The sequence below is a fragment of the Ixodes scapularis genome, unplaced genomic scaffold (genome assembly GCF_016920785.2).
Source record: "Ixodes scapularis isolate PalLabHiFi unplaced genomic scaffold, ASM1692078v2 PGA_scaffold3__209_contigs__length_174095766, whole genome shotgun sequence".
Taxonomy (NCBI): Eukaryota; Metazoa; Arthropoda; class Arachnida; order Ixodida; family Ixodidae; genus Ixodes; species Ixodes scapularis.
In genome coordinates this window covers 10,630,901-10,658,788 of record NW_024609868.1, presented here as the reverse complement: position 1 = coordinate 10,658,788, position 27,888 = coordinate 10,630,901, and the positions used below count along the sequence as shown (strand labels likewise).

The window sequence follows — 27,888 nt, the reverse complement described above, 5'->3', positions numbered from 1 at the left end:
GCCACGAAAGGTGGTCATCGGTTGGGTTATAAGTTAAAGAGCGTGATATTTCCGCATTTATATGTACGGCGTGACTGCGACGCAGTGACCGTGGCAGTAGTGAGTGATGACACATAGGACGTCAGCGGTGTTGGTGAGGCAGAAAACGCAACAGCAGAGTGTGTGATCATATTCGGTTAAATCCTGCTACGCCATTTTTTCTTTGTCTTTCTATTTGCGACTTTATTGCGATTTTATTGGAGCTTTATTAAGGGTGAATAGGGGATTCCCCATGGTAGCTTTCCAGCTGGGCTGAAGGGAGCAAACATTGTTTATGTGCAGGACGTAAGGACACAAGTGGGCTGGTGTATATCAGACATTTTAGCACTTTCAACAGTTGTTCTAAATTGATGGTTTATTCCAACTGTTGGAGTGATTGAAGAAACTCCGTGCCCCCATAGTGGCTAGCAATACAAACTAATCAACTTTTTTTTAAACGTAATTTTATATATTCAAATTTCGCGCCTCAAAACAAGACGGCAACGTGCACTGACCAAGCCACTTCAGTGGCCCCACCTATGAGCATTTTGAAACACACTCACGCTGCTGACACACTTGCCGCCATCTACAAGTTGGTCTTAAAACTAAATAAATCTCGACTTCCACAACAGCCTAGTTGAATTATTAGTGATAAATAATTTCACACTTATCTATCAAATAAACAAAGTAGAGTTTTCACGCTATGTAATCATTCGGTTGCGGCGATCCACTGCGGCGGTCGATGCTACGATTTCCAGGACGATAGGAAGGGGCGAACACAGTGGGGGCGAACGTCAACACTAGATGACTCACCCGTCTCATCATAAGGTCGCGAAATCGGCGAAATTGCGTAAATCGTGAAGCACTACAACGTCCCTAGTAGTAGTTGTGGTGTGCGTAATCAGCAGTATATTTCTAATTACAGTGTTATTGATGGGAGTTCCCAAGGTGCAGTTTCCGCCGAATGTCCCGTTGGTGTCGCATCATTTGCCTCCTGCCCACTGGAAATTTTAAGGCCACCTCCAGCGCCCGTGCATCTCTGCCGGAAAACTGCCCGAGTCCAAGCACGACCTCGATGTGAACGAGCACGACTCTGGGACAGCTGCAGCCACTTATCTTCCCTCGAATCTTCCTTCCGCCTCACCACAGAATTTACGAGGTAAGTATGCTTCGTGCGCGTACGATTCAGTTGCTTGGTGAGCATTCTTGGCAAGCGGTTGTGTGACAGTTGTGCCGTCGAGGGCTTTTTGCATGTGTGGATGGCTTCCGAACGTCAACGGGAACTTGGCCCAGGCTTGCGTTTTCTATTATCTTTGGATATGGCGTACCAAGTCTACTTCGAGGGAGATTTGGTACGCCATATTCAAAGAAAATCGAAAACGCAAGCCTAGTCCAAGCGCCCTTGGACGTTCGGAAGCCACATCTTCCTCGAAGCAGGCTTGGTACACATCAAGGCTATCAAGATCTAATAATGCTTAATCGTTTCCTGTATTCCTTCTCCTCAACGCAAAAAAAACAAAAAACAAACGCACGAGTATACCTGGCTCGCCTGTCAGAACGTTAACCTTGATCCACTTGCACTAGAAGTCTGCGTTTTCTGTTTGTCTTGTTACACCCTTTCCGTGTATTCTTATGCAGGGCTTCAAGACGCAGGTGAGCTTTCGGAAGTCGTGCGTTGTGATAGGCGAGCTAATGAGTTTCGAGGAAACTGAATTCCTTATATTGCTTGCGTTTTTCGTTTATCCAGGTACAAGTTGTTACAACTGAATCAGTGTTTGTGCATCCTGCATTTTAGGATGTCTTTCGTTGTGCCTCTTACACTTCAGAATGCCTTCGGTTGTGCATCATGCATTTCAGCATACTTTCGGTTGTACATATTGCATTTCAAAACGCCTTCGGTTGTGAATCTTGCATTTCAGAATGCGTTTGGTTGTGCATCTAGCGTTTCAGAATGCCTTTGGTTGTGCATCTTGTATTTCACAATGCCTTCAGTTGTGCGTCTCGCATTTCAGGATGCCTTCGGCCAGCAGGGGCTTGGAAAAGTATGACCCCCATGTCAAGATCCGTAACTTGGGGAAAGCCGGGAGTGCCCTAGAAATCGACGAGAGTGTCCCGCTGAAGCGATACTTTGGGTCCGGCAATACTATGCTCAGGATGGCAGAGTCTTACCAGAAGCAAGGGGACCTGGAAAGCGCCTTCATATTGTACACAAAGTACATTACGTGAGTCGCCCTGTCATTTTTTCTTAACAGTTTTCTTCCGTTTTCTGCAAAATGGTGAGATGTCTTAAATGCTGTATGTATTGCAAAAAAAAGAAGAATGCTGTGAGAACACAAAGTAGAATTGTGTGCTGGCCAACAAATAGTCGCTTACAAGTGTGACAATCTCAGTGATTTTGGCATTTGGTTACAATCGTTTGCCAGAGTAATTCAGAATGGGACAGTTAAAGGGAAGCTCGAGAGGTCCTTGAATTTGAACAAACAATAAAAGTTGTAATGTAGACACCATAAAAATTGTGTCTTAAGTTTTTTTTTTTTTTTTTTTTCAATCTTGTTAGTAGGAGCGTTGTAATAGCCAATTAAAATTGCGACATAGACCCGCCCATTGCAGTGTGCTGGGGCAGGAAAGTGCGAGATTGGAGAGAAAAGCTAGCAAAAGTAACTTCATCAGTACGGACCCTTGCTTGCCATTAAGATGGCTCGGGGATGCTGCCAATGATATCACAACGCTCTAGACAGATAACAGGTGGCAGAGAGGATCGCTGCATGCTCGGCGGCGATCGCTGCACATATTTTTCAAAATAAATGCGGTCTACGTTTACTTCTTCCCGCGATAAGTGCGATAACTGAATTCACGGGACAAAAAGCTATAGAAGTCCACTCTTAACTCAGATTCCTTGAAAAGTGCTTCAGCTTCCCTTTAAGGGAAAGTGAAGGGCAGTCTTCAATGGAGCTTTCCTAGATAAGCAAGAAAATGTACCAGATGTAGGAGTGCCAAACGAATTGTTGCATGTGTTTAAAGATAAGGCAATTGAGGAATGAACCTGTTACGAAGGTGTTCTTAGGTGGTGCTCTTCATATTATAAGATTTGATGAGTTGTTAGGTACCATGGAACGATTCTCTTGCTTTTGGACTAATGTGCAATGGAATGCATGTAAGCTCTTTTTTCAATGTGTCGGGGGATAAATAACATAGAACACCGAAGTTGGCTTTTGGGCCAGATATTAGCATTGTTTTTTTGGGCAGACATTGTTCTGTAATTCTAAACACACCTTGAAGTTAATTCTCAGCAAACCCCCGTCCTCAGAGGGAAAACAAAAATGGTTTTGCTGACAAATTTGCATTTTTCATATATAAGCACTCCTCTTTCCTCTAACAGTGCCAGTTTGAGAGAGAGAGAGAGAGAAAGAAATGGGTGCTTTAGATTATGTATTTATGGCATTTACATGCATATCTAGATGTAGAACCAGTGATTTGTTAAGTTTGGTTGTCTTGCAGCAAAGGTGTTGAAAGCTTTGTTCAATGTTTGTTAGAGAGAAAGCATACCACCGTCCTCTGCAGCAGCGGGTCAGTGAGTTTGGCTCTCCTGGGTTCCCGCACCAAACATGTTTGTGGTTGCAGTTGAAAATGAACATTAGCCCTTTTATAACTTTTGTTTACAACTCATATTATGTTGGAATTAGAGAAGGGTATTTTCCCATCTTCTGCCCTTTGGGTGTCTTGTGATGGAATCTGGTCTGCCTTGCTAGTGGCTCCTGTTGTCGGGCCTATTCCCCTCTCCAATTCCCATGTGGAGCCTTCCAGGTGTCCCCGCTGTTTGAGGTCGGAGTCTGATTGTCTGGTTCCCAGGCACCATCCCTGGGAGGCTAGGGCAGCTCAAGTTTCTGAATAGGAAGTCAAACTTTACAACAGCAGAAAATACAAGGGATGGTTATAACTGGACTTTAGGAGTGGCTTATTCTTGTTTGAGAGCTATGTCTAAATGTAGCAAAGGAACAGAAGTTGGTCACATTAACCTGTAGTGAATCCCTACAGCCAAAAAGAGGAGGATGTTTGAGGGGACACAGTCATGGTCCAGGTCTTCGAGGTCGGCTCTCTAGCGGTCGGAATAAAAGCAGTAATTTTAACTTCAAGTCTAACGACTCCCACAAATGTTTGTGAACAAGGCATTGAGTAGGACCAATACATATTTATGTTTTGCACTGGAGTGTAACTGAACACATAATGATGACACTTTATGAGTAGGGGTAATAACAGTGTGCTAACAGTATGTTGTTATGTACATGCATATAGCTGTAGCTATATAACTGTAACCTAAATAACCCTGGTATTGCTTTAATTATGTAGGTTAGTTTGATGTTAGAGCTTTATTTTCGTACCATAAATAGGGCATTTATGTTGCATATCATCCGTAGAGTCAATAGGTTATAAAGCGGTAGCAGACTGTGTTAATTATTGTGGGTGACTCTTTCACATGATACATTTTTCTCTTCACAAACAACATTGTTTTTGGTCAGCAAAGTTTGTGAAGTTTAAGTCGGCACAAAACATGTATGTTGACATTAACTATTCAAGCCTAGTATGACATCTTCTATTACTAACAAAAACTATAAAAACTTTTCTACAGCCTCTTCGTCGAAAAAATTTCCAAACATCCTGAAATGAGCAGTGCTTCTTTGACCGAGTGGAACATAACTAAGAAGGTAACCACGAAATTTCGTATCATTCTATTCTCTGCCAAATGTTACTATACTCATCAACTTAGAAAATATCTTCTTTCAATTTTCAGAGAGTTAAAGAGGTCTTTCCCATAGCAGAGAAACTGAAATCCAAGCTCCTTGAAAAGTACACCAAAGAATATGAGATTCTTTTGAAGAATAAGGTAAGGTTTTTATTTTTATCCCGCTTTAGCCCGAAGCACACTTTTTAATCCTGCGAGTGTGGTGCTGGCAAAAAGATTCTATAAAAAATTAGTGGAGTGGACACGGTGCTCTTTAAGGAACTAGCAGCTTCTGGCAAAATGGCAGCGTGCTGGTCACGTGAATGCGACATGCCGCCAGCTTGCCAGATGCAGAAGGCTTGTCAGATGCCAGATTGTACGCTCGGGTGTAGAGAATTGTCTACCTAGGTAGACAAACGGCACGTAACATGAATACATCAAGCATGGTTGGCTCCTGCATTGCGTACGGATGAATGTACACTGTGCAACACTGTTAACAGGGACGAGCGATCGCCAGTTTGTTTTTCATTCTTCTTTGAGAATCAAAGGGCAGTCGTCACAGCTGCTTGCTGTTGTGGTGACGAGTGCTGAGTCAGGACTCTAAGTTAGCTTTTTATAACCGCCATTCCTTTTTAAAGTAAAATGCAAAAAACTGCCAATGTTCTGTTTGCACTAACAGTTCCATGGAGTGTGCAAAAAGGATCCCATTCAGGCTTCACCTCCCCCCCTTCTCTAGTAAATCTTAGCCCCTTGTCTGGTAATTCTTAAATTTACATCGGTGTTTCCCAAACTGTGGGTTGCAAAGCCAAGGGGTTCGTGGAAGATTCAGCGGGGGTCGTGAAGCGGCTTGGAGGCTCAAACAAATGCGAACCTGGCTTCTCTTTGGTGGCCTCAAAGAAAACAAATTATGGGGGTCCTAGACCCACCAAACAGAAAGTCGGGTCCTAAGTTTAGGGAGCTCACTAATTGAAACCTTGCGACAATCACGCTGCACTTTTATCGCCAAAGTCCAGTTGGTGCGCACTGCAAACTCCCGGCTCTAACTTTGTATTTGACAAGTCTAAAGACCCCAGTTTCAGCTCGAAATTGAACCAGAACCGAGAGTTTCGGTGTCCAAACTTCACCCTCGTTTTGAGAAACTACCGTAAAATCCCGTAAGGACGCCCATCCAAAATGAAGAGATAAATGGTGAAAAACGTGGGGTGGGCTATCTTTCGGGATGCCACAGCAAACCTTTATCAAAAATTAATGATAAGCACCGGGGCACCCGCTACAAACCACGTGACGCGGGAACTGATACCGCAGATCGCGGACACGGCGAATTCGCGTTTCACGATGCGATAAACACGCGGGAATTCGCTACAAACTCGATCCTGTGTCACAGGAAAGGATACCGCAAGTGGCCCACGCAGCAGATTCGCGTTTCACGGTGCGAAGGACTCGCGGAATCCCGCATCTCACGGGAACGGATATCGCAGATCGCGGACGCAGCACATTCAAGTTTCATGGCGCAATAAAGACGCGGGAACCCGCTACAATCTTGCTTGTCACGGAAACCGATATCGCGCGCGCAGATCGTAGACAAAAACACGGGAACACGCTACAAACTCGTATGTCACAGACACAAATACCGCAGATTGCGGACGCAACAGAATCAGGTTTCACGATGCAATATACACGTGGGAACAACTAGCCTGTTACGCGAGCCGATATCACGCGGAGATCGCAGACAGAAAAGCGGGAACCCGCTATGAACTCGCTTCTCGGACAAAACGGTACCCGCCGATCGCGCCGTTGATGCGCGATTCCCGTCGGACATCGCTTGACGTCCAACGGGAATTGGGGGGGTGGGCGATGTGTCGGAATTTTTATGGTACAGATATTTAGCCAGAAAAACGGGATGGGCGATCTCTCGGGAACAAGCAAGCTCACTTTAGTCATTTTTAACAAACATTCCTGCTTGCATGCCTTTTTTTTTTTCTTTTTTTGCAGTAATCAAGTTTTTGTTATTAGTTGGATGTGCTACTTACTATTCATCTATTCATGCACTGAGATTACGGAGCTTGTGGCATCAGAAAAATCCGTGGGGGGTGGTGGAGAGGAAGAAAGGTTGCAATGAGGTGACGCAATATTTTGATATTCCCGGGGATTGTATAAACCTTGAGCTCGCGAAAACGCGGAAAGAAATTACGCGAGCGCTAGACATGGCGTGTCCCCTCCAGGAGCGGCAAGAGGTCGAGGAGGCCGAGGAAGAGCGCCGCAGGCAGGAGCAGCTGGAGCGGCTCATGTACGACCAGCAGAAGCTGTTTGCGCTCCAGTCCGGGCGGTCCCGGCGCACGAGGGAGCCCAGCCCCGAGCGGCCGGCCACGCCCACCCCCGGCGCCGTGTCCCCGTCGGATGTGTACCCGACGCTGCTCGACCTCGAGAACGGGTTTCTGGACCGGCTGCCGCGACCCAGGACGCCTCCGTTCCCTGTGGCAGACGACTTTCAGACGCCCGGCATTCCCTCCCGAGCCACAAAGCCGAGCGCCCCGGCGCCTCTTGAGTGAGTCTGGACTCTTGTTGTCCAACTATACGTGGCTGTCAGTTCAAAGGCTGGCCCACACGCTCGTATTTTCTTTACGACCGTGGTTTTGCTATCTTTACGGCTAGAGAACACACTGGCACCGTCTACGAGGTGACCGTAAACCTGCATTTCACTAGAGCGAAGGTTTTGCAGTAGTTGCAAGATCAAATGTATGTACCATCTATAAGAAATGGTCGTGTATAACATTGATGGAAGTTTTTCGAGCCAAAAAAGAAAGAACGATGCGCAGAAAGGTATGGGAAATAAACAGGAATGGCAAGTGTTTCATGGCTGCCCAATAAATGGTGCCAGTATGTTCTCTCGTCAAAAATAACTCTGTTGTAAGCGGTCACACATGCATGAACCGCCCTTGAAGGGACACTGACGGGGCATTTATGCTCACCAGGGTTTTTATTCGCACATGACACGTGAGAGCCCAACTACCCAGAACGCAATTTGCGGCTCGAAATTCGTTTTCTTTCCGTGCGAAAGCTGCCGATCGAGGACTGGCCAATTTGAATCGCGCTCATTCTCTTCTTCATTGCCACGTGCTGTTTCCAACGGTTAGGCGCAGCCACGAAAGATAATCAAAGTCGTGGGTCATTGAAGGCACACACTCATTACTAAAAATGGACAAAAAATATGCCCGCTTCTTGTAGCCTCTAAAAAACTGCAAATGTTGATTGAAAAAAAAAAAAAAAAAAGTTGCACAGCCACGTGATTTTTGGGAACTTTCTCCTCCTCTATATTTCTTCATCCTCTCTAGTCCAGTTTCGGTTTCGAGCAGCTGCTTTTTTTTTATTTTATTAAAAATATATGTGACGCTGTCGCAAAATATTTATAGGTTAGTCTTCTGACACCGTAATAGGTCACCTGGCAAAACATAAACAAAATGTTTTGGGGGCTGTCAGTGTCCCTTTAAGAAACGCAGCTCAGGAAACGTGTATGTGCAAACGAAGATGAACACTTAGAAGGGGCTCGCCATGCCCCGAGTTTTCTGTCGCTGACCATAAGTTGTCCAGAGCGTGTCTTCAGGAAAACTTTGATACTTAGCAATATAGGGCGCTAAGCATGCCGTTCGGAGAAGCGTTCTAATGCCATAGTCTGACCTAGGTGTTGTCAACTGCAGCAACACATTGCTCGTAATTTTCGTGCATCTCGACCATGATGCTGTTGGTTGCGAGTGACAGCGTAGCAAAAGTGCTTTTCTTGCCGATGCTTTCCCAGACTAATCCTGGTGGACTGCGAGGTTTTAGAACTTGGTAAATACGTAAAGACGTCGGGAATTTCACCCGGCAGTTTGACTGTGGCGAACAACTGGTGCGGTTGTTGCGGATGCAGCACTACCACCAGGCCTTACTGCATAAGTGGAATTTGGTTGCGGGAGAAGATCTGTGTTGCAGTGATCTGGAAGCAATGAAAGGAGGAAGACAGAAAAAGAGGCTGTTTCACAGGTGGAATGCCAAAAGCATGCCACTGTCAGTACACACATGGAAAGTGGGAAGGAGGAGCAAGATTTGCTTCTAGTATTCTATGATGCTAAGCACTTACTTCCTTGGATTGTGAGAATGAAAAAAAAAAAAAAAAAGTGTTACACGAAAGGTAGCATTTTTCTACACCGAGCTCTGCTTGGAATGATTAGTGGGTAGATCTAAAGCTAGCAGCCTTTGTCTCCACTGCACTCGTTGAACCCGTTCAAATGCCAGATGTTGGCGTTTTGCATTCTAACGCGTTTGACGAGTGCAGCGGGGACAAAGGCAGCTAACTTTAGGTCTACCCACTAATTATTCGAGCCGTAATTCGGCATTTTGACGTCCCCATGCGCTCTCGTCTCCTCCTCTCTTTCATTTTCTCGGAACAGTGCAGAGAAACACAGCGTTGTTTTCAAGTCTCGTTGCCGGGAATTTGCTATATTTTTTGCGTGCCTACTTAATTTTGGAGGAGTTGAAGAGTTAGTTCCAGGGAAAAGTCAGAGTCAATGTAAACGGCACCTGCTTTGCAGGAAGTGGCAGAGGCTTTTTTGTACCCAAGACCACGTCCAGTGTGCAGCACTCGACAGGCGACCGCTAAACTTTGTATAGGAGAAGTGGAGTTGTCGTGTGTGATGGAACATATGGTGAGACATCTCGGTGCGAATCGTAGACCTCCCGTGTTGTTTCGAGCTCACACTTTTAAAATGTTCCGTCTAGATCACCGTTTTTGAACATAGTTGGCAGCAGCTTTAGTCTACTTCATGCTAATCGGTCTGTTACTCAGTAGACCCTTTTGATTTTTACAGATATAACTGTTATGGCCTCTTTCCGCCACTGGAAGTGGCGTCTGTTGTTGGTGGTGGTGGTGTTGTGGTCGGCATAGTGAGTGTGGGTGTCCATCGTTAATGTTGAGAAGCTCTTGAAAACGAGTGCCTGCCACCTGCGGCAATAGAACCTGGGTCAAATGCGTGCGAAGCGGAGGCATTGCCACCGAGCTATGCCACAGCGCTAAAAATTCACAGGGTCTCTTATGTTTTCCCTAAGAGGACTTGAAGGCAAAAGCCCAAGCGCCGATGCATTAAAGACAGACACATGATTTACTTAATTCACTTTCATTCCTCTTAATTCACTTTGTCATCCATCTTAATTTCATTGCCTCTCATTCACCCGAGTGGTCACGTAAACGTGATAGCGAGCTTCCGAAGACAGTGCGCTCTCTGACAACGGACTTTTGGCGCCGTTTCATTAGCTCACTCGGATCGTGGCACCGGCTGTGGTCCAGGTGCAGTGTTGCGGAGTTGCCACTCCGGAGTTGGAATGATTCCGGAATCATTCCGCATTTTCGCGACCCCAGAATGGAATGGGAATGGGAATGGAATGGCGGCAACGTTCAGGGGAATGGAATGGGAATGGAATTATATGCCTTTTGCCCGGAATGGAATGGGAATGGAATTAGATGTCTTTTGCCCGGAATGGAATGGGAATGGAATGGGCCACGTTCTTTAAATTTTATTTATTTATTTATTTTTTTACGTTCAGCTATACCGAGCCAGTCAGGGAGTCGGTTGTTCAGAAATAAAATGAGCGGGAAACTGTGAACCCGCGTAAGGCCCTAGCAGACTTATGCGCAAAAGAAAAAAAATGCAATACAAAAACAAGCGTCAAAGCAAAGAACAGAGGGGGGATGGGAGGGGGGGGGGGGGGGGGGGCGGTGGCGCCTTTCATCAGTTAAGTTCAACACATATCCGAATGTGTCTGCGCCTGTAATATTGCACGGCTGGTACGTCATCAGCCGACGTGAACGTGACCTGCTGCTGTGGTGATCCAATACCCAGGAAGGAGGCCAGACGTGGCCTCCCTGTGCGGACCCAGACTTCGTACACTTTCGAGTCGTCTCTAGCGCGCTGTTTCTCGAAGAGCTCGCACCTGTGCCGGCCATCTCAGATCGCAATCCACGAGGTCTCTGTTTGAATGATGCTAGTGAAACTTGAAGACTGCCATTTATGCGTTGTAGGCGGAGAGTCGGCAGGAAGGACCGTCACAACAGGGATGCCACCGTATCGTTCTTTGAACCGTAACAGAAGATGATACATGTGCTTCAGGATGCTTCACGTGGTCCACTTTTTCTTGAAAATTCCAAATGCAACTGCCTGCATGGTCTTCAACGAGGTCAGCTACAACGAAAGTATATATTGTCCTTTCATACAGCAGCGTGGGTAAAGTTTCATGTTCAAGGCAACACCTACAGATTCAAGAATACTAGTTCATCCCACCGTGACGTTATGTGATCAGTGCTGACAGGGGCGCCCTTATTTGACAGGGAAGTGGTGATGTTTCGATGGAATTTACTTTAGAGGTTGAAGTCTTTTCGCATCACTGGTCAGTCAGACAGGATGCTAGGGAAGGGACCGCGGTCAATCCTTGATGGAACGTTTCTTAAACCCATTGAGGACTCTTCGTCCGGAACCACTACCTTCAAGGCGAAGTGCCAAGCCTGCGGAAACGTAATTTCGGGACCAAAAAAAAAAAAGAAACTTCCATTTCAAACTTAAAGCCTCATCTCAGTTGGCGCCTCAAAGAAATTTGAGAAATGTATTGTATTATCAATATTTATATTTCTGCCCTCCCAAAAAGGTGTTCTTGTATTTCTATTTCCAAAGACTTTTTGCCTCTTTTTAAAATGTATTTCCGATACGTATCACGATACATTTTTATAGATATATTTGAGACTTCAGTATCAGTATCTTAGTAACTATTTTCATCTATCCTAGTATTTGTATTTCCAAATACATTTCTGAACATTTGTGCCGAACCCTGCAACGTATAGCAGCTGTCAAGTGACCCTTTCAACGTTTAGGAATTGGAGGAATGGAATGAAGCGACTCAGCCATTCCAGGAGTGGGAATGGGCCCAATGTCCCGATTCCTAGGAGTTGAAAGGAATGGAATTATCGAAAACTCGAATTCCCCGGAATGGAATTGGAATGGAATGGGGGTGCCCATTCCGCAACACTGTCCAGGTGATAGCGAAGCTCCGAAGACGGCGCTCTCTCTGACGACTCACTTTGGGCACCATTTCATTGGCTCACGAGGGGTCGTGGCGTCGGCTGTGGTCTTGGTGATAGCGAACTTTCGAAGACAGCGCTCTCTAATGACATACTTTGGCGTCGTTTCATTGGCTCACGAGGGGTCGTGGCGTCGGCTGTGGTCTTGGTGATAGCGAACTTTCGAAGACAGCGCTCTCTAATGACATACTTTTGGCGTCGTTTCATTGGCTCACGAGGGGTCGTGGCGTCGGCTGTGGTCTTGGTGATAGCGAACTTTCGAAGACAGTGCTCTCTAATGACATACTTTTGGCGTCGTTTCATTGGCTCACGAGGGGTCGTGGCGTCGGCTGTGGTCTTGGTGATAGCGAACTTTCGAAGACAGCGCTCTCTAATGACATACTTTTGGCGTCGTTTCATTGGCTCACGAGGGGTCGTGGCGTCGGCTGTGGTCTTGGTGATAGCGAACTTTCGAAGACAGCGCTCTCTAATGACATACTTTTGGCGTCGTTTCATTGGCTCACGAGGGGTCGTGGCGTCGGCTGTGGTCTTGGTGATAGCGAACTTTCGAAGACAGCGCTCTCTAATGACATACTTTGGCGTCGTTTCATTGGCTCACGAGGGGTCGTGGCGTCGGCTGTGGTCTTGGTGATAGCAAACTTTCGAAGACAGCGCTCTCTAATGACATACTTTTGGCGTCGTTTCATTGGCTCACGAGGGGTCGTGGCGTCGGCTGTGGTCTTGGTGATAGCGAACTTTCGAAGACAGTGCTCTCTAATGACATACTTTTGGCGTCGTTTCATTGGCTCACGAGGGGTCGTGGCGTCGGCTGTGGTCTTGGTGATAGCGAACTTTCGAAGACAGCGCTCTCTAATGACATACTTTTGGCGTCGTTTCATTGGCTCACGAGGGGTCGTGGCGTCGGCTGTGGTCTTGGTGATAGCGAACTTTCGAAGACAGCGCTCTCTAATGACATACTTTTGGCGTCGTTTCATTGGCTCACGAGGGGTCGTGGCGTCGGCTGTGGTCTTGGTGATAGCGAACTTTCGAAGACAGCGCTCTCTAATGACATACTTTTGGCGTCGTTTCATTGGCTCACGAGGGGTCGTGGCGTCGGCTGTGGTCTTGGTGATAGCGAACTTTCGAAGACAGCGCTCTCTAATGACATACGTTTGGCGTCGTTTCATTGGCTCACGAGGGGTTGTGGCGTCGGCTGTGGTCTTGGTGATAGCGAACTTTCGAAGACAGCGCTCTCTAATGACATACTTTTGGCGTCGTTTCATGGGCTCACGAGGGGTCGTGGCGTCGGCTGTGGTCTTGGTGATAGCAAACTTTCGAAGACAGCGCACTCTCTGATGACATACTTTTGGCATGATTGTAAACCTGAGATTGGGACAGGAAGAGAACACAACAGAAGGTAGTAAAAGAGGAGGCAACGTCTCAAACTCCTTACTTTTGGCGTCGTTTCATTGGCTCACTCGGATTGTGGCGTCAGCTGTGGTCCAGGTGATAGCAAATATCTGAAGACAGCACATTCTCTGACGACGCAATTTTGGCGCCGTTTCCTTGGTATCTTTCGTGTCGCCGACGTGTTTTCTGAAGGTCGACTGAACGAAGAGGCATATAAGGCTTTCGCTTTCAAACCTGTCTTATATACGAGGTTTTTGTAGTATGCAATGCCCACTGTATGGCTCTGGAAAAATGCAAAGAAATAGCCAATTACAAAATGCCACCGTAGCATTGTCAATGCCAAGAGCTCGTGCCAAGGACACGCTTTCACGCACTCCAAAAAAAAAAAGAAAAGGAGAAACTACAGCGTTCTGAACAAAATGGTCAGATCAGATGTCCATTTTGTTCCGAATGCTTTTGTTCATGCACCCCACGGCAACATTCTTGGATCTATGAGTTGACAAGCTCCACGAAATAACAGCGTTCGAAATCGGTAGTTTGAAATCGGCGGTGCGGGTGGATGGCGTTCTTAGCACCACTGGCGTCAACTCTTCTATGTACAACTTAACCCCGATAGAATTCTATTCCACCGCAGGTAATCTGCATTCAAGGTTTCACCAATTCCGCAGCTTCCGTCATTGAATGGGCCAATAGTGTAGCGTGTGCCACAGAGCGCACGCGCCACGAAAAGACGGCAGGCGTTCTAGGAAGCTTGTCACCCGACTTTGATCTACAGGGTGAAAGGCTCTTTAAATCGACCAGAAAATTCGGTTTCTTAACCTATCGCACTACGACTTTGTGCAGCGTTGCCCACAGATGGTGCATTTTTTTTTGTAAAAAAGAAAAAAAAGGAAAAAGGCTTAGCTCCTATGGAAACGCAACGACGCCACCGGTCTGCAAACAACACGGCGCCGTTTGCACGGGAGACAAGAGATGGCGCAAGCGGTCGCGACGCCAACTGCCGCCAACGAACGAGCAGACGACGCCGAGAGCCGGCCCTTTTGCAGACAAGGAACTGCAGTTCCTTGCTGTTACCGCGCCCGTCTTTTTTGTTTCTGCGACTGTCGCTGCCTGCGGAACGCGCGCCGCTTTTGAGTCGAAAAGATTGTCTGCTAAAAAGGCCTGCTCTCGGCGCCGTATGCTCGTTCGTTGGCGGCGTTTGTTGCGCCATCTCTTGTCTCCCGTGCGAAACGGCGCCGTGTTGTTTGTAGACCGGTGGCGTCGCTGCGTTTCCATAGGAGCTAAGCCTTTTTGTTTCTTCACTTTTTTCTCAGGTAAGTTCGCTCTTTGCAAATTTTACAAAAAAAGTGCGCCATCTGTGGGCAACGCTGCACAAAGTCGTAGCGCGATAGCTTAAGAAACCGAATTTTCCGGTCGATTTAAAGAGCCTGGCGTCTCCTCGTTTCACCCTGTAGTAATGTTGCCCTGTGGTGCGCAAATGCGGTGCCGATGCCCACGCTGCGACGCGTCGCAGTTGTCGCTGTGATTGTACTGCGGGTTAACATGGGACTGCTCATTTTGGCTCTGGTTCTGGTTTTAGTGTGGTGAGGCGAGCGATCCCTCCGGTGGATCGCAGCACCAAGCCCTCACCGCTGCTGAGCCCGGAGCCATTCTTCCTCGGCACCCAGGGACTGAGGAGCGTCGTCGTCCCCGGCGGCCTCTTTGCAAAGTTCCTGTACCTCTCGAAGCAAAACACCGAGAAGAACGTGGAGACCTGTGCCATCTTGGCCGGGAAATTTGTGAGTCGTGCGTCTTCCCTCTTCAGCTTGTGTTCTACGGGCCAGACTCCTCGAGGCCCTTGGTACTTCCAAACTAAACGAATCAAAATGCGGAAGGAAAATGACTATGCTTTTTTTGTTTGCAGTCACTGACAGGATGACAATGGCAGGGAGGTCTTTCAGTTTCCTGCGCTTCCAGCACGAGCCGCCTACCTTCAACGACGTTTCAGCGTCTTGTGACCCTCGAGGAGGGAATTGAGGCACGGCGGAAGGCAGCACGTGCATGCTGGAGGCCGGACAATTGAAAGAGACACGCCGTCATTGTGATCCTATCTGTGACTATAGTAACGTTTAACGAATTCCGCCAACCATTTTTGTTTGATAGGGAAGGGGAACCTCTCTCTTATTGAGATATTTCCCCTTCCCATGTCGTTGCTCTTCGACTTCAGAATCTTTAAAATCTTTCTTAATAAAATCTTTGGTAGTTTCTCGACATGCTCTTAAAGGGACGCTGGCAGGGTATTTATGGTCACCAAGTTTTGTTTATTTGTACATGACATATGAGAACCAAACTACCCAGAACACAATTTTCGGTTCGGAATTCATTTTCTTTCCGCCCGAAACCCGCCGATCGAGAACTGGCCGGTTTGAGTTGCGCTCACTCTCTTCTCCGGGGTCATGTGCCATTTTCTATGGTTTAGACACAGCCACCAAGGATAATCGAACTCGTGTGCCATTGAACGCACACGCTCGATACTAGGAATAGACAAAAATATGATACCCATTCTTAGCTGCTTCTAAAAAACTGCAAAGAGTTGATTTCAAAAAAAAAAAAGTGTTCAGCCACATGACTTATGGTAACTTTCTCTCCTCTATATTTCTTCTTCCTCCCCAGTCCAGTTTCGGTTTTGGCTTCGAGCAGTTGCGTTTTTTTTACATTATTAACAATATATGTGACGCTTTAGCAAAATATTGATTGGTAGTCTGCTGACACAACAATGAATCGCCTGGCAAAAATTGAGAAGATTTTTTTGGGGGGCTGTCAGTGTCCTTTAATGGTGCATCAGTGGTACATATGGGTACCATTGGTTGTCACTCGTTTATTTGCACCTCTTTTGAACTTTTTGTGGTGCCATCGGTGTTATCGATCGGCTCTTGCGAACTTTAGTAGTCCCACATCTTCCACTATATGGCGAGCCATATTACACTTTGTTGCAACCATTTTACTAGCCTTGTCAGATCCTGATATAAAGCCAGCATATTGTATGACAGTACTAGAAGAGAGACCGGAATTCTGGATAAGTCGACTTATGGAAGTCACTTTGACTGGTTATGAGCATGCTGTGGTGCATAAATATCCTCTTTTGAATGCAGTCTGGGAACCAGCTGAGTATCAGCCACCTTTTGGTGCCCAAGCAGTCGGGGACAGCTGATTCCTGCTCCACAGAGAACGAAGAAGAAGTTCTTGAATACCAGGACCAGAAGGGATTGGACACTGTTGGCTGGATCCACGTATGTAACACCCATCCACCTTTTCATAGCTTGAGCCCAGTCGTCAACACCTGGTCACCTTCAGTTTGTAGCATTCTTCTTATTTAATTTTGGCCTTCGACCGAACTAGTTTATTTATTTTAGGTATTTACATTCACTATCTTGTAATTAGGGCTTAGGGTTTTCAGAAAAATATAGTGAAATGAAGAAAACATTTTTTTTCAATAACAAATTTTAATTTATATCTGGAAAGCTCCGTTTTTTTATGTCCTCGCTGTCAGGAGGCAAGCAAGACTCTAAAATTGGACGTTGCTTCTGAGTAGAAGCTACAATGTCGTCGTACAATGGGATCAGTAATATTATTTTTCGAAGCATGCTTCAGTGCACTACAACAGGATTTTTGGCTTTGTATTATACTGTTTAAGTCTGATGGTCTGCAGCGGTACGTAGCAAATAAAATATATGAGATGCTGTTACTTTTGTCTTTTTTGGTGTTAAATAGTTCTATATCCTTTCTTCTTTTACTTCCTGGGAGAGAAATAATTTTGAAAAACCTGTAGGCCTACTTGTAAGGAATGTGTTAGCAAAGTTACATTATTATATCTCAATTAGAAACAAAGTGGAGGTTGTTTGCATTGTGACAGGGGTAAAAAACGTTAGCCTAAGGCTAACGTTTCGATGCGTATGAGGAAGAAAATAAAATGCGACAGTTCATGTCGTTCAGTCTCCTTGCACATTGTAATGCCTGTTCTTTTTTTTGTCTAACACCCTTAGTATCATAGACATGCCTGGTTCCTTGAGGAACATATGCAACTTCCTTGCACTTTTCTAAGGCTGGTTCCGACACTTGCACTCGAGCTAGACAGGCTGCGTAACGGCGCCTTTCGTTCCACCACGACGCGTTGCGCGGAACTCGGCTGCCATAGCACCCCACTCGTCGTAAGCAGTCAGTCACACCCAAATGCAAGTGTCTGAACCAGCCTCGAAAGCATGGGCTTGCAGCTTTTGTTTGCACAAGTTGTTTCACGTTATTCACGGTGTGGCAGGGTGCTGACAGCTCCTTTCTGTTGCTCTGGCGCTAGACCCATCCGACACAGACGGCCTTCATGTCAAGTGTAGACCTGCACACGCACTGCAGCTACCAGCTGATGCTTCCAGAAGCCGTTGCGATTGTGTGCTCCCCCAAATATGAAGAGTAAGTCTAACCACAAGGCTCCCCGACTATTCTTTGGGGTACTTTCGGCCTTTGGTTTTTGCACTGTAAGATTTCTAGTGGCTTTGCCACCCAAGTGCACATTTTGCTCCCGCGTAATGATTGCACGTTCAAAGTGTCCCTCAGTGCCAAACATATGGAATGGGGTTTTATCGAGTGCCGTTTGGTTGAAAATGTGGAGATTTTATTCAATGCGGTTTCACTGAAGGACAGTCTATCGAATTGCTAGATGGCGTCTTATTGGGTTGGACTGTGAACTTCACAACTCTGAAGGAATTTGAGCAGCTGCTTCTAAAGCTAGTTTGATGCTGCATCATATTGTCAGAAGAAGAACAAAAAAAAAGAGGATTACTATGCCGGTAGCATTTTTACTTGTGTGGAAACTTCTGGTTTCTGACATATCTAGGAAGGAATTCAGAGTTCTGATTGTGTGTACTCTACCTCCTGAAAAGCTGTTGTCCTGGAATTGTCTTATTGTTCGGGCAACATAATTCAGATGAACCGGTAAAGAACTATATTTTGAATTATCAAAAATGTTTTTGAATTAATCTTTGTGGCAATGTGGTCGGATTAAACACAATTTTGTTTATATACCAACTTCATTGAAATGAAAGCCGTGCAAACGGCCTGCCAACCAAACAGGTTGGCAACCATTTGGTTGGGTACAAGTGTGGTGTGCGATGCTCTTATTATGCTAGGTGGTCTATTTATGGAAAAGAGAGGAGAATTGACGAGAAGCATAAAAGTTTGCTTACAATAAATTCTAAAAAAGATTGACCTTTGGGACTTTTCACGCTACATCCTCACATTTTCTTTCATATCTATGCTAGCACAAGTAGACACTCGCATGCATTACCTTACCTTATGTGAAAGCAAAGTGTGAGGTTGTGCAAGTTATGGCAAAATCCAGTGCACTTCCAGCACAAAAGAGCAAAAAAAAGAAAACAGCAATAATAATTTAAAAAAAGCCTACTGGACCCTGGGCGTCGGCGGGATTTTGTCTTGGGGGGGGGGGGGGGGGGGGCAAACTGACAGCCCTTTTTGGGCGTGCGCGCTCGAGGGTAAGGGGGGGGGGGGTCCCACAGTAAAATACGAAAGAGCTGAGGACAGCTTGCAAGGTACTCATATTTTTTATGAAACAATTATTTTAAAAAGTACAATGCATCAGTAATTTCAATGTGCAAGAAAAAAAAACATTTTTATAAATATATACAAGCACAATATTTTTTGTTCTATGTTGTTGCAAAACAACAAAACGGCCCACTTAGTTTATACTTCTCTCAGAAATAAAAGAGCACAAAGATTTTATAGACAAGTATTGGCATCATAAATTTACCATTCACAATAAAATAGCAAGACAGTGCACGAAAGTCACACGCACTGTCTTGCGTGTGACTTGCAAGTCACAGCAGTGAACAATACCTTTTTATTTCTATATTGAACAATATTTGACGTTTATACAAGTTTTAAAAGCTACCCCAAGTTGGCCTGTCTAATTCTAATTTTCTGCACAAATTGTCTTTGCTCATAATATTAATTTGAAGCATTTCCCGGGTTGTGGTCCGTGGAAGACGTCTGAAAGCTGCGTTGGCTGTGTTGGAAAGCTAGCACGGTGGGGCTACCACCGAAGGGTTAGTTACCATTGTAACTTTCCGTATTTCCTCGACGCAAATTCCCTTATAGCTTGCCATGCTCGCTCTGTCTCATTTCGGAACTGGAGTAAAATTTTAGCCCTCTGGTTCTTTTCTTTATATTGGTTGTTATACATCTGATCAAGCTCGGCTCTCCATGAACACTTTCACAGTTAAAGACTAGTTTGACATACCTGTGAGAGTCGAGTTGAGGGCAAAGCCAATGTCCAGCTGACTCTTTAAAACCGGAGGATGCTCAGGAGTGACGGAGACAGCAGGTGCATTGATAGATTCCCGGGTCATGACGCGGCTCTGAGGTCACATGCTTCTCCGTTGCACAAGATGGATTGTCATTAACACTGTCAGCTTTTCGTTCAAAAAAAGCTTCTGATGTCCATTTTTGCTCCTGACCCCCATATCAGCCCACAGTTATATAAAAAAGTGGGATTGGGTGCGGAATGTGACTTTTTCAAGCAACTGGGCGAGGAAGAGAGAAGCAGCAACTGCAAAGTGTGCCCTGTCACAGATATTCAAGTGTCACACGTGTGAACACGGTGGTGTCAACAAGGACGGTCTGACACTCCTCTCCCGCGTGAGTTATGGCCCGGGGGAGTATCGTTGTTGACATGGTGCGAACAGAGTTTCGCAGAACTGCATTGTTCAGAAAAGGACGCCTGGCCCGATTTTGGCCCCCCTTTTCTCCTTTCCCATGACCGCAACATGCTACGGGCAAAGGAGAAGAAAAACCCAAAGGCACATATACAAAACAGAGCACTGGCGTGAGCAGTGGCGTAGGCGGGGTTGGTTTGGGGGGTCGAAACCACCCCAAAATGCCGAAGGTACCCCCCTCCTCCCCCCACGGCCCGCTCGCTCCACTCCTTACGCAGAGGGAGCGAAGGGGAAGCGTGGACTATCTTCAACTCGTAGCTGCGCCAATTTGTTCTGTTGGGCTTCTTGGAAGAATCCCGCTGTGTGAAGATGCTTTGTTTTTGGGGCATTTTACTGACTTTTACCCGAATGCCTGTGATTCCTCACAGCACAGGACTGCGGTGTTCTCGGAAGTGTTCCTCCCTATGTTTTTTTCGTTTGTTTTTTTGCCAGCTGGGCGCGTCTGATTGCAACTGACCGAGGCGAGACCTTATTCTTTTTTTGTGTTTATTGCTGAAGGATCCAAAGGAAACAAAAGTGCGTGGGTTTTATTTTTAGTATAGCTTTTGGTTTCTCCGTTTGCTAGAAAAGCTATTTTGCGACGCCATTCGATCCCCCGTACCCGAGAGAGCTGGGGAAGGGAATGGCGAGGGGCGGGGGGGTGGGCACTTTAACTTGGGGGGGGGCAAGTGCCCCTTTTGTACCCTCCTGCCGACGCCCATGTACTGGAGCCTGCTGCTGTTTGATGAGGCTGTGGTCGATGAAAGAGAATTTGATGAGGTCTTCAAACATCTTACTTCTCAGGATAGTTGTCAATGGCTGGATTAACGGTTTTTGAATTTGTTTAAAGGGACACTGTGCGCCCAGAGTGCATCTTTTAACGCAGAATCGGGCTTCGAAGTCTAGAGCACCACAAAAGGTAACGAAAACGCGATGACACGGTCAGTCGTCTTTACAAAAGACTGCCTCACCGCAGGAATCTAACCACTCGCCTCTGGCTCGGCGACCCGACGTTGTCTTTTTCTTCGCTGTCCACCTAGTTTTTAGACTGCCTGAATAGGCTATATTTGTCCTGAAATCTATTTTCTTCGAAAAGGAAAATTGATAATACAGTATTTGTCTTGAAACACACTTTAGATGTAGAGAAAAATTGGTTTATTAGAAAGACGAAGAGGTTGAGCGAGCCGTGTTGGTTTATTAGAAAGACGAAGAGGTTGAGCGAGCCGTGCATGGAGCATATGGGTCGATCCTCCTCTTTTCCGCCTTTTTGCAGTGTGTAGAGGTTTTGCAGAGGCAACATCACAAGTACGCGGAGGAGAGGCGCACAGAGAACATACCTATCTTCCATGTTGCTTCCAGCCTATAAGAAGCTGACAAAGTTGCTATTTTGAGGTCACCATAACTTGATCTCGAGATAGGAGCTACATCCTTTCAAACCAGCACGCAGAAGCGGAAGGAATTAGTCAGAGCTCGAAGTGTGACTCACAACTTAAATATTGTATTTTTTTTTTATTTCTTGAGAGGGTGGATAAAGTGCATTTTTTGTGACATGTGTGACCCATCCAGGCAGCTTCTAAAAAGCTTTTGATGCTGCAATGCCCTTTTAAGCCTTTCTCACTGTGACCCATGAAATGGTAAGGGGTTTGTCTGAATGGCTGGAATAGGGTTGAAATGCCTGAAATTAACAGTCAAGGGTGGGGGAAAGGACAGGTTTTAGATGTCAGACACAGCCTGTTGCCTCAGGTGTAGGGTGACTCTTGCTTTGGCCGGGACAATCCCGTTTTAGAGGTGCATTTCTGCCTTTCCGTCATTTTGTCTCGATGAAACCTCGCGCCCTGTTTTTGTGGGAATGTGCGTGCATAGTGGTGAAATCACTGCTAAGCGATTGGAAGAAATCTAAAAGAAAACATAGCACATTTTATAAAAATAAGCATACTATAAAAATCTTATCTCCCATAGAGGGTAAATTTAAAACATTCTGTGGTTCCATCTGTCAATATAATCTGTTTACGCAGACGCGTGTTCGGGGCTTTTTTCTATATTGCTATATTTGGCATACTTGGGATTTGTTTAAAATTGAAGAAGAAAGGTGTTTGTGTACTCAACTAAACAAAGAACTTCATAAAAATGTCAATTTGTACAGTGAACTAAATAGCTTCCCACCGATGTCTTGTTTTCTACGCTGTAGTTTGATTGAGATACAGTTTGGATTGTTGCCTGTGTTTTGAAAAGACTATTTACGTTTATAGCAATCCCCATCTGTTTTTCTCAAGTGCCTTTTGTCAACATTGCTCTTTCCCTCTCAGGAACAAGATCTTCAGCTTAACAGTTGAGCATGGACTGCCATTCATCTCCGGTTGCCATGCCACTGGGTTCCATCCTCACCCCAAGGATCCACCACTTTACGAGGTTGGTTGACATGGAAATGACCAATGAAATGACAACAATCATGTATTCCATTCTGATTATGCTAATTTGACTCTAAATATTGTGCCATGTTTGCATTCCCAATTCTTTCAGTCACGTAGCCTACAAGGGGGTGGATGATAAAGCATAGCTGGCAGAGGTACTGGGAGGTTCAAGTGTCCACATACATTTATAATAGAAGCAAGGGTCATGGGTGACACTTGGTATTTCAGCGCCATACCGACAGGGACAAAGTCTGGTATGACAGGTAACGCCATCTTGTGCAGAATTCTTGCAATTCAGAGATGTCCTTTGGCCATAATTATTGGACCCGATCGAACTTTCCTTCGGGTCCACTCGAGCTTCTGAGTGCCCCGCCGAACTCTCACGCAGCCCTCGTTGTTCAATCGTTCGGCGGCATGGCCTATCAAAAGTTGGCCTTCTTCGCCACCAGCCATGCTGACTACCGTATATTGCCGATTATAAGTCGACTCCGAATATAAGTCGACTCCCGAATATAAGTCGATTTGTTCAGACTACGACACGAAAAAAAAATTTTCTCATACGAGTTAGGGAAATTAGAAAAATTTGTTTATTGGCATGGAAGCATATTTACACGCAGAAGTAAACGGTGGTTTACTCATCATCGCTCGACACTACGACGCAGTCACTGTCGCTAGAGTCCGGGTCAGCGCGCTCGGTCGGCTGAAGCGGCGTCGATATTGAGCATTTCGAAAAGGCCTCGCAAACCATGTCATCCGGTAATCCGTACCAGGCATCGTTGACCCAGGTCGCCACGGTGCTTAAAGACGCGCGCTTCACTCGGCCTGTCGGAGTCGTCGGGTTGTCCTCCCGGCTCAGCCACTCGTTGTAAAATGCTCCAACACGATCTTTAAATGGTTTGTTTAAAACCACGTCGAGGGGCTGGAGAGCCGACGTCATCCCGCCTGGAATGATTGCCAGGTCGCAACCCGCATTCGCCACCGCCTTCTTCACGCGATCCGTAATGTGGGCGCGGAACGAGTCTAACACGAGCATGCTCCGGGGTTTCAGGAGCGCACCCGGGCGCCTGCACCAAACGAGGCGAAACCACTCGAGTACGGTCTCTTCATTAAAAAAGCCCTTCTCATTCACTCGAACAATAACTTTCGGCGGAAACACTTCTTTAGTTGGCAATGTCTTCCGCTTGAAGACGATGAAGGGAGGCAGCTTGTGGCCGTCTGCTGTGCAGCACAACATGACCGTGAAACGATTGTGCTCGTTCCCAGTCGTCAGGAGGGGAACTTGGCGCTCTCCCTTGCCGGTGACAGTCGTCCTACTCGGCATGTCGAACCAGACCGGCGTCTGGTCAGCGTTGCCGATCTGGCCGAGCATGAGGGAGTGCTTCGTTCTTACTTCTGTTACGTATCGATGAAATGCCCGCGATTTCTCTTCGTAGGCGTCGGGCAGCCGCTGGCAAACTGTTGTTTTTCTTCTTTTCTGCCTTTGTTGTCTCCATCCCCGCACGCACTTCTCTGAGACACCGAAGTGAGGCTCCGCCGCGACGTTGTTCGCCGCCTCAGCGAACAAAATAACCTTCCTCTTGAACGCCGCGCTGTACTGACGCCTAGCTTGAGGCGGCATTTTCTTCCACTTCGTGAAGGCTACTGAACAGACATGTGACAAACAAGGGTCTGACATGGCCGCGGTCGCGTGCTTTTGCTTGTGTACCTAGGTACAAGTCCCTACGTTTCCTCCACGGAGTCCCTAGATAAGTTTATGATTCAACCGCAAACGCTTTCCTGATACAACTTTAATAGTTTCATGCGACTAAAGGTGTTATAAAGTAAAATTAAGATTTAAAAATATTATAATTTTGTTTTTAGAACAAGTTTATGCAGGTAACGGCTTAGCTGGCTCTCGAGCACCACGAAACTAGTTCCTTGTGAGGAAAAAAAGTCCCTAGGATCTGTCGTTCGTCTAGACGCATTTTTAGGCCCCGCGTATAGGTCGACTCCGCGTATAAGTCGACCCCCCTAATTTGAGATACCCATTTCCTGAAAAAAAGGTCGACTTATATGCGGCAATATACGGTAACAACTGACCGGGGCATCTTGCGTTCACTGCCCTGGGGCTACCATTTGTTTTATGCCATGTGTGCTTTTATAGCTGAGCTGACATATTGTGTGGAGCCAAGAGAATGGGGGCACTGCCCAGCATAATGAGCTTAAACATGATATCGCAAATATATGGTTGTGCCACTCGAAAAAAGAATGTGGACAAGAAGGTATATGGGACGTTTCGGGCGGACGCCCTTCTTCAACGGATAGATGCGAAAAACGGCAAGGAACAAGCAAGGGTCGTACACATCACAAATATAGATGTAGGTGCATTGGCCGAGAGGGAGGGGAAGGCGAAACCGTTAGCAAAGCATGTGCCTTCAGCACCCGGCTTCTTCGAAGTCCCTGGTTTTCAAATTATTCGAGTGAAATACGCCCCATGGCAGTGTTTCATGCGCTGCTTGGATATTGCAAAGCATAGGTGCTGACAACATAAAGCAGCACAAGATATGGATACTGCCATAAAATTCCAAACAAATGTCCCTTTTTGGTGAAGAGATAAATGGTGAGAAATATCGGGCGAGTGATCTTATGAGATACATGGAAAAATTTTATAAAAAGTGAGCGATAAACGTGCGGGTACCTGCTACGAACTCGTCTGACACGGGAACCGATGCCGCTAATTGCAGACACGGCAAACCTGCATTCCACAGTGCTGTTTTCTCAACTTTAATACTCACAAGTATTTGGAATAGCTTTTAAGCTGAAGGCCTTTGTAGCGTTGATTGAACTAGCACATACTAAGTGGCATGAGCACGCTTTAAACAAATTCATTGTCACGAAATTTGTGACTCGAATAATATTGCGAAAAATAGATATGCATTATATTACCCCACGGTAACTGACACATAACATAGCACTTCCAATCGCGAAATTTTGTGCTTACGAAATATTCTTGGAAACCCACACTTCACAAAATTTGCAATATATCGAGCCCGCAAAAATGAGGTTGTTTACAGTATAGTACAGTTTGCAGGATCTCGAGCTGATTTGCTGCTCGAGCAGAGGTCTTCGTCATAAATGTCACAGGAACTGTGTGTAAGGCAAGGGTACAAGAGTGGTATCACAATTCTTATGTGGTGTCTCTGGGAGCCGGAGTCAATGAATTTTCTTTGTTGAGACTATGCTAGCCGGAATTGCATCCAGGTACAAAATACCAGTGGTTGGTAGTCTTCCTTGTGGTGCTTCTCATTGCTACATTTCAAGTGTCTATGGTTGCCCGCACGTGGTCCGGACCTCCCACATCTTGCATGGCAGCACCATTCGCCACCGTAGAGATGGAGTCCGATAGAGGGTTTGCTTCCTCTAACACTGGGATAGCTTGCTTGGCACACCTTCCAGTTCTAATCCATCATAAATGCATTGCCACTGGATTCAGGGGCACGAACATGCGAATTCGGCGCCATTGTTCAAGCCTGTTTGTAAAAGACAAGGAGGGCGAGGTGTGCCCGTCTTCCACGGATAGGCAAAATACATGCAAATATGTATCGAAATACAAATACAAAATACTTCGCCAAAAATGTTTTTAATTACAAATCTAATTACATTTCCAAAAAAGCATTTAAGTGCAAGATACAAATACAACCAAATGTATTTGGTCTCCTCCAAATACTTTTCGAAATACATTCCTCAAAATTTGCTTCAGCGACTTCAGGGCACCTGCAACGGGTTTCTGGGTATCTTATTTTAATTTTGCATCGCACACTCGGGAGTTAGTGTGCGAGGCTCTAGTAACGTAATAGAAATGTAATCACAAAAAAATGTAATCAGCTTGGCCGTAGTAGGTGAAAAAGTACAGAGCTTCAAGCAGCTTTTTTTGTCGATTACATTTTGGTATAGACCAACAAAGAACCGAGACGACCAAGACGCGCAGCACTAGCTAGAGAATTTTTTATTGTTGCTACTCGCACCAGTTACGAAAATCTGGATGACCCGCGCATTCAGAATGTTCCAGGCAAAAGTATAGTTGGAAATCAGGCTGGAAAGAATCACAAGTTGTCACAGCCACTTATTTAGCCAGTCTGCCTGTGAACGTAGATTTCGTCACTATTCTTGCCCTGGACCAGCACCGTAATCACGAAGTCATTAAACGCTTGTGCTTGATTGAGAGATACTGCAATCGGTGCAGAACATAGTTTTCTTTCTGCTCTGGACACGTCTTAGGATGAGCAAATTGAGCCGTGACAATAAATTTGAGGGATGTATTTTCGCCCACAAAATTGTATTTAATTACAATTGTATTTGAAATACCCACGTTTTAGTGTTTAAATACACACATCAAATGCATTACCCAATTTGTAATTAAATACAAATGCAAAATACAAAAAGTATTTGAAATACGTATTTCAAATACTTGTATTTGAAATACTGCCCATCCCTGCCGTCTTCTAAGAGATATTAAGTTGTCAGTTTCAGCCCATGTTACACCTTCCCAGTCTTTGTGTCATGCCTTTTGTTGCTATTGAGTCACAAATAGAAGCAGTAACTGCACAGAAATGGCTATCAAGTTGCTCGCCACTTCATAGATTCATTCAGTCGTAGCACAATGAAAAACAAACTGGAACCTCTGGTCATGCGTCCGATGTACCACATGTGTTTTGACTGTTTCACCCGACCGAGGTATAGGTTGTGGAGTGTATTTTTGGAGATCTTACAGGTGCCTTTCTTGCAGGAATGTAAGCATGTTCGAATAGACGACAAGGCTCCGGTGACTGTGGTAGATCTTCGAGCATGAGCAAGATCTGCAACCTTCTCTCGTGGGACGTTGGAGAGAATACTGGAGGAATAAGAAAAAAGAGTGAACAGGATGCAACCTCTTTTCAAAATATGACCTGTAAAAATGGATGTACATTTTGTTTTGCTCCATGAAGAGCTCCTCTGTCAAAACCTTCCCGATGTCCTGGAGATTTTTTTTTTTTTTCTGCTAGTCATTGTTAGCTGGTTTTGGAAAGTGTGGCTATGCTGTTAACAGTAGTTGCTAACCTTATCTGGACGAGCGTAATTCAAATCGCAGAGTTGCCTCAGATTTACTCCTGATGGACGGAACGTGCCTCAACGTAAGGTTGTATTTCGACACGAGTGCACTTAAATTATTTAAGCTTGAAAGTTATCTTCACCTGCCCCTGATAAGCTATGTAGCTAGGAAGTGACTGACCAATGTAGAACAAGAAACTAAACAATGGCATTGCAGAAATGGTGATTGACAAGGAATGGTTAATAAACAGGGGTAAGAGTCTATTATTGATGCCGCTGTTGAGCTCAGAGAAGAACATACATTTTTTGTATGTCTAGAGTACAATCAGCAGTTCATCTGTTTGTGTCTACAAAGGGGTATGCTTTCTTTTTGTCAAAAGTGGATGGGTCATCCTATCTGAGGAAATGTGGTTGGAGAGAATAAAAAGAAATGCAAATCAA

At 45.6% G+C, this 27,888-nt stretch overlaps 1 protein-coding gene across 1 annotated transcript; it reads left to right on the top strand.

Annotated features, from left to right (window-relative positions):
• Positions 1-619: 619 nt before the first annotated feature.
• LOC8035045 (STAM-binding protein) lies at positions 620-27,888 on the top strand. The gene is made up of 10 exons (XM_029992638.3): positions 620-1,177; positions 2,031-2,240; positions 4,646-4,721; positions 4,808-4,900; positions 6,961-7,283; positions 14,809-15,007; positions 16,361-16,498; positions 17,560-17,672; positions 22,276-22,378; positions 27,146-27,888. The coding sequence occupies exons 2-10, from the start codon at positions 2,032-2,034 to the stop codon at positions 27,206-27,208; spliced, it is 1,317 nt and encodes a 438-aa protein (XP_029848498.2). The 5' UTR covers positions 620-1,177; position 2,031; the 3' UTR covers positions 27,209-27,888.

What these genes read in the sequence shown, in the direction of transcription:
- LOC8035045 (XM_029992638.3), top strand. Translation starts at nt 2,032, where the DNA reads ATGCCTTCGGCCAGCAGGGGCTTGGAAAAGTATGACCCCCATGTCAAG. An exon ending in AGTGGAACATAACTAAGAAG is followed by an intron (nt 4,722 to 4,807) that starts GTAACCACGAAA and finishes TTCAATTTTCAG; the next exon opens with AGAGTTAAAGAGGTCTTTCC. An exon ending in AGGATCCACCACTTTACGAG is followed by an intron (nt 22,379 to 27,145) that starts GTTGGTTGACAT and finishes CCTTTCTTGCAG; the next exon opens with GAATGTAAGCATGTTCGAAT.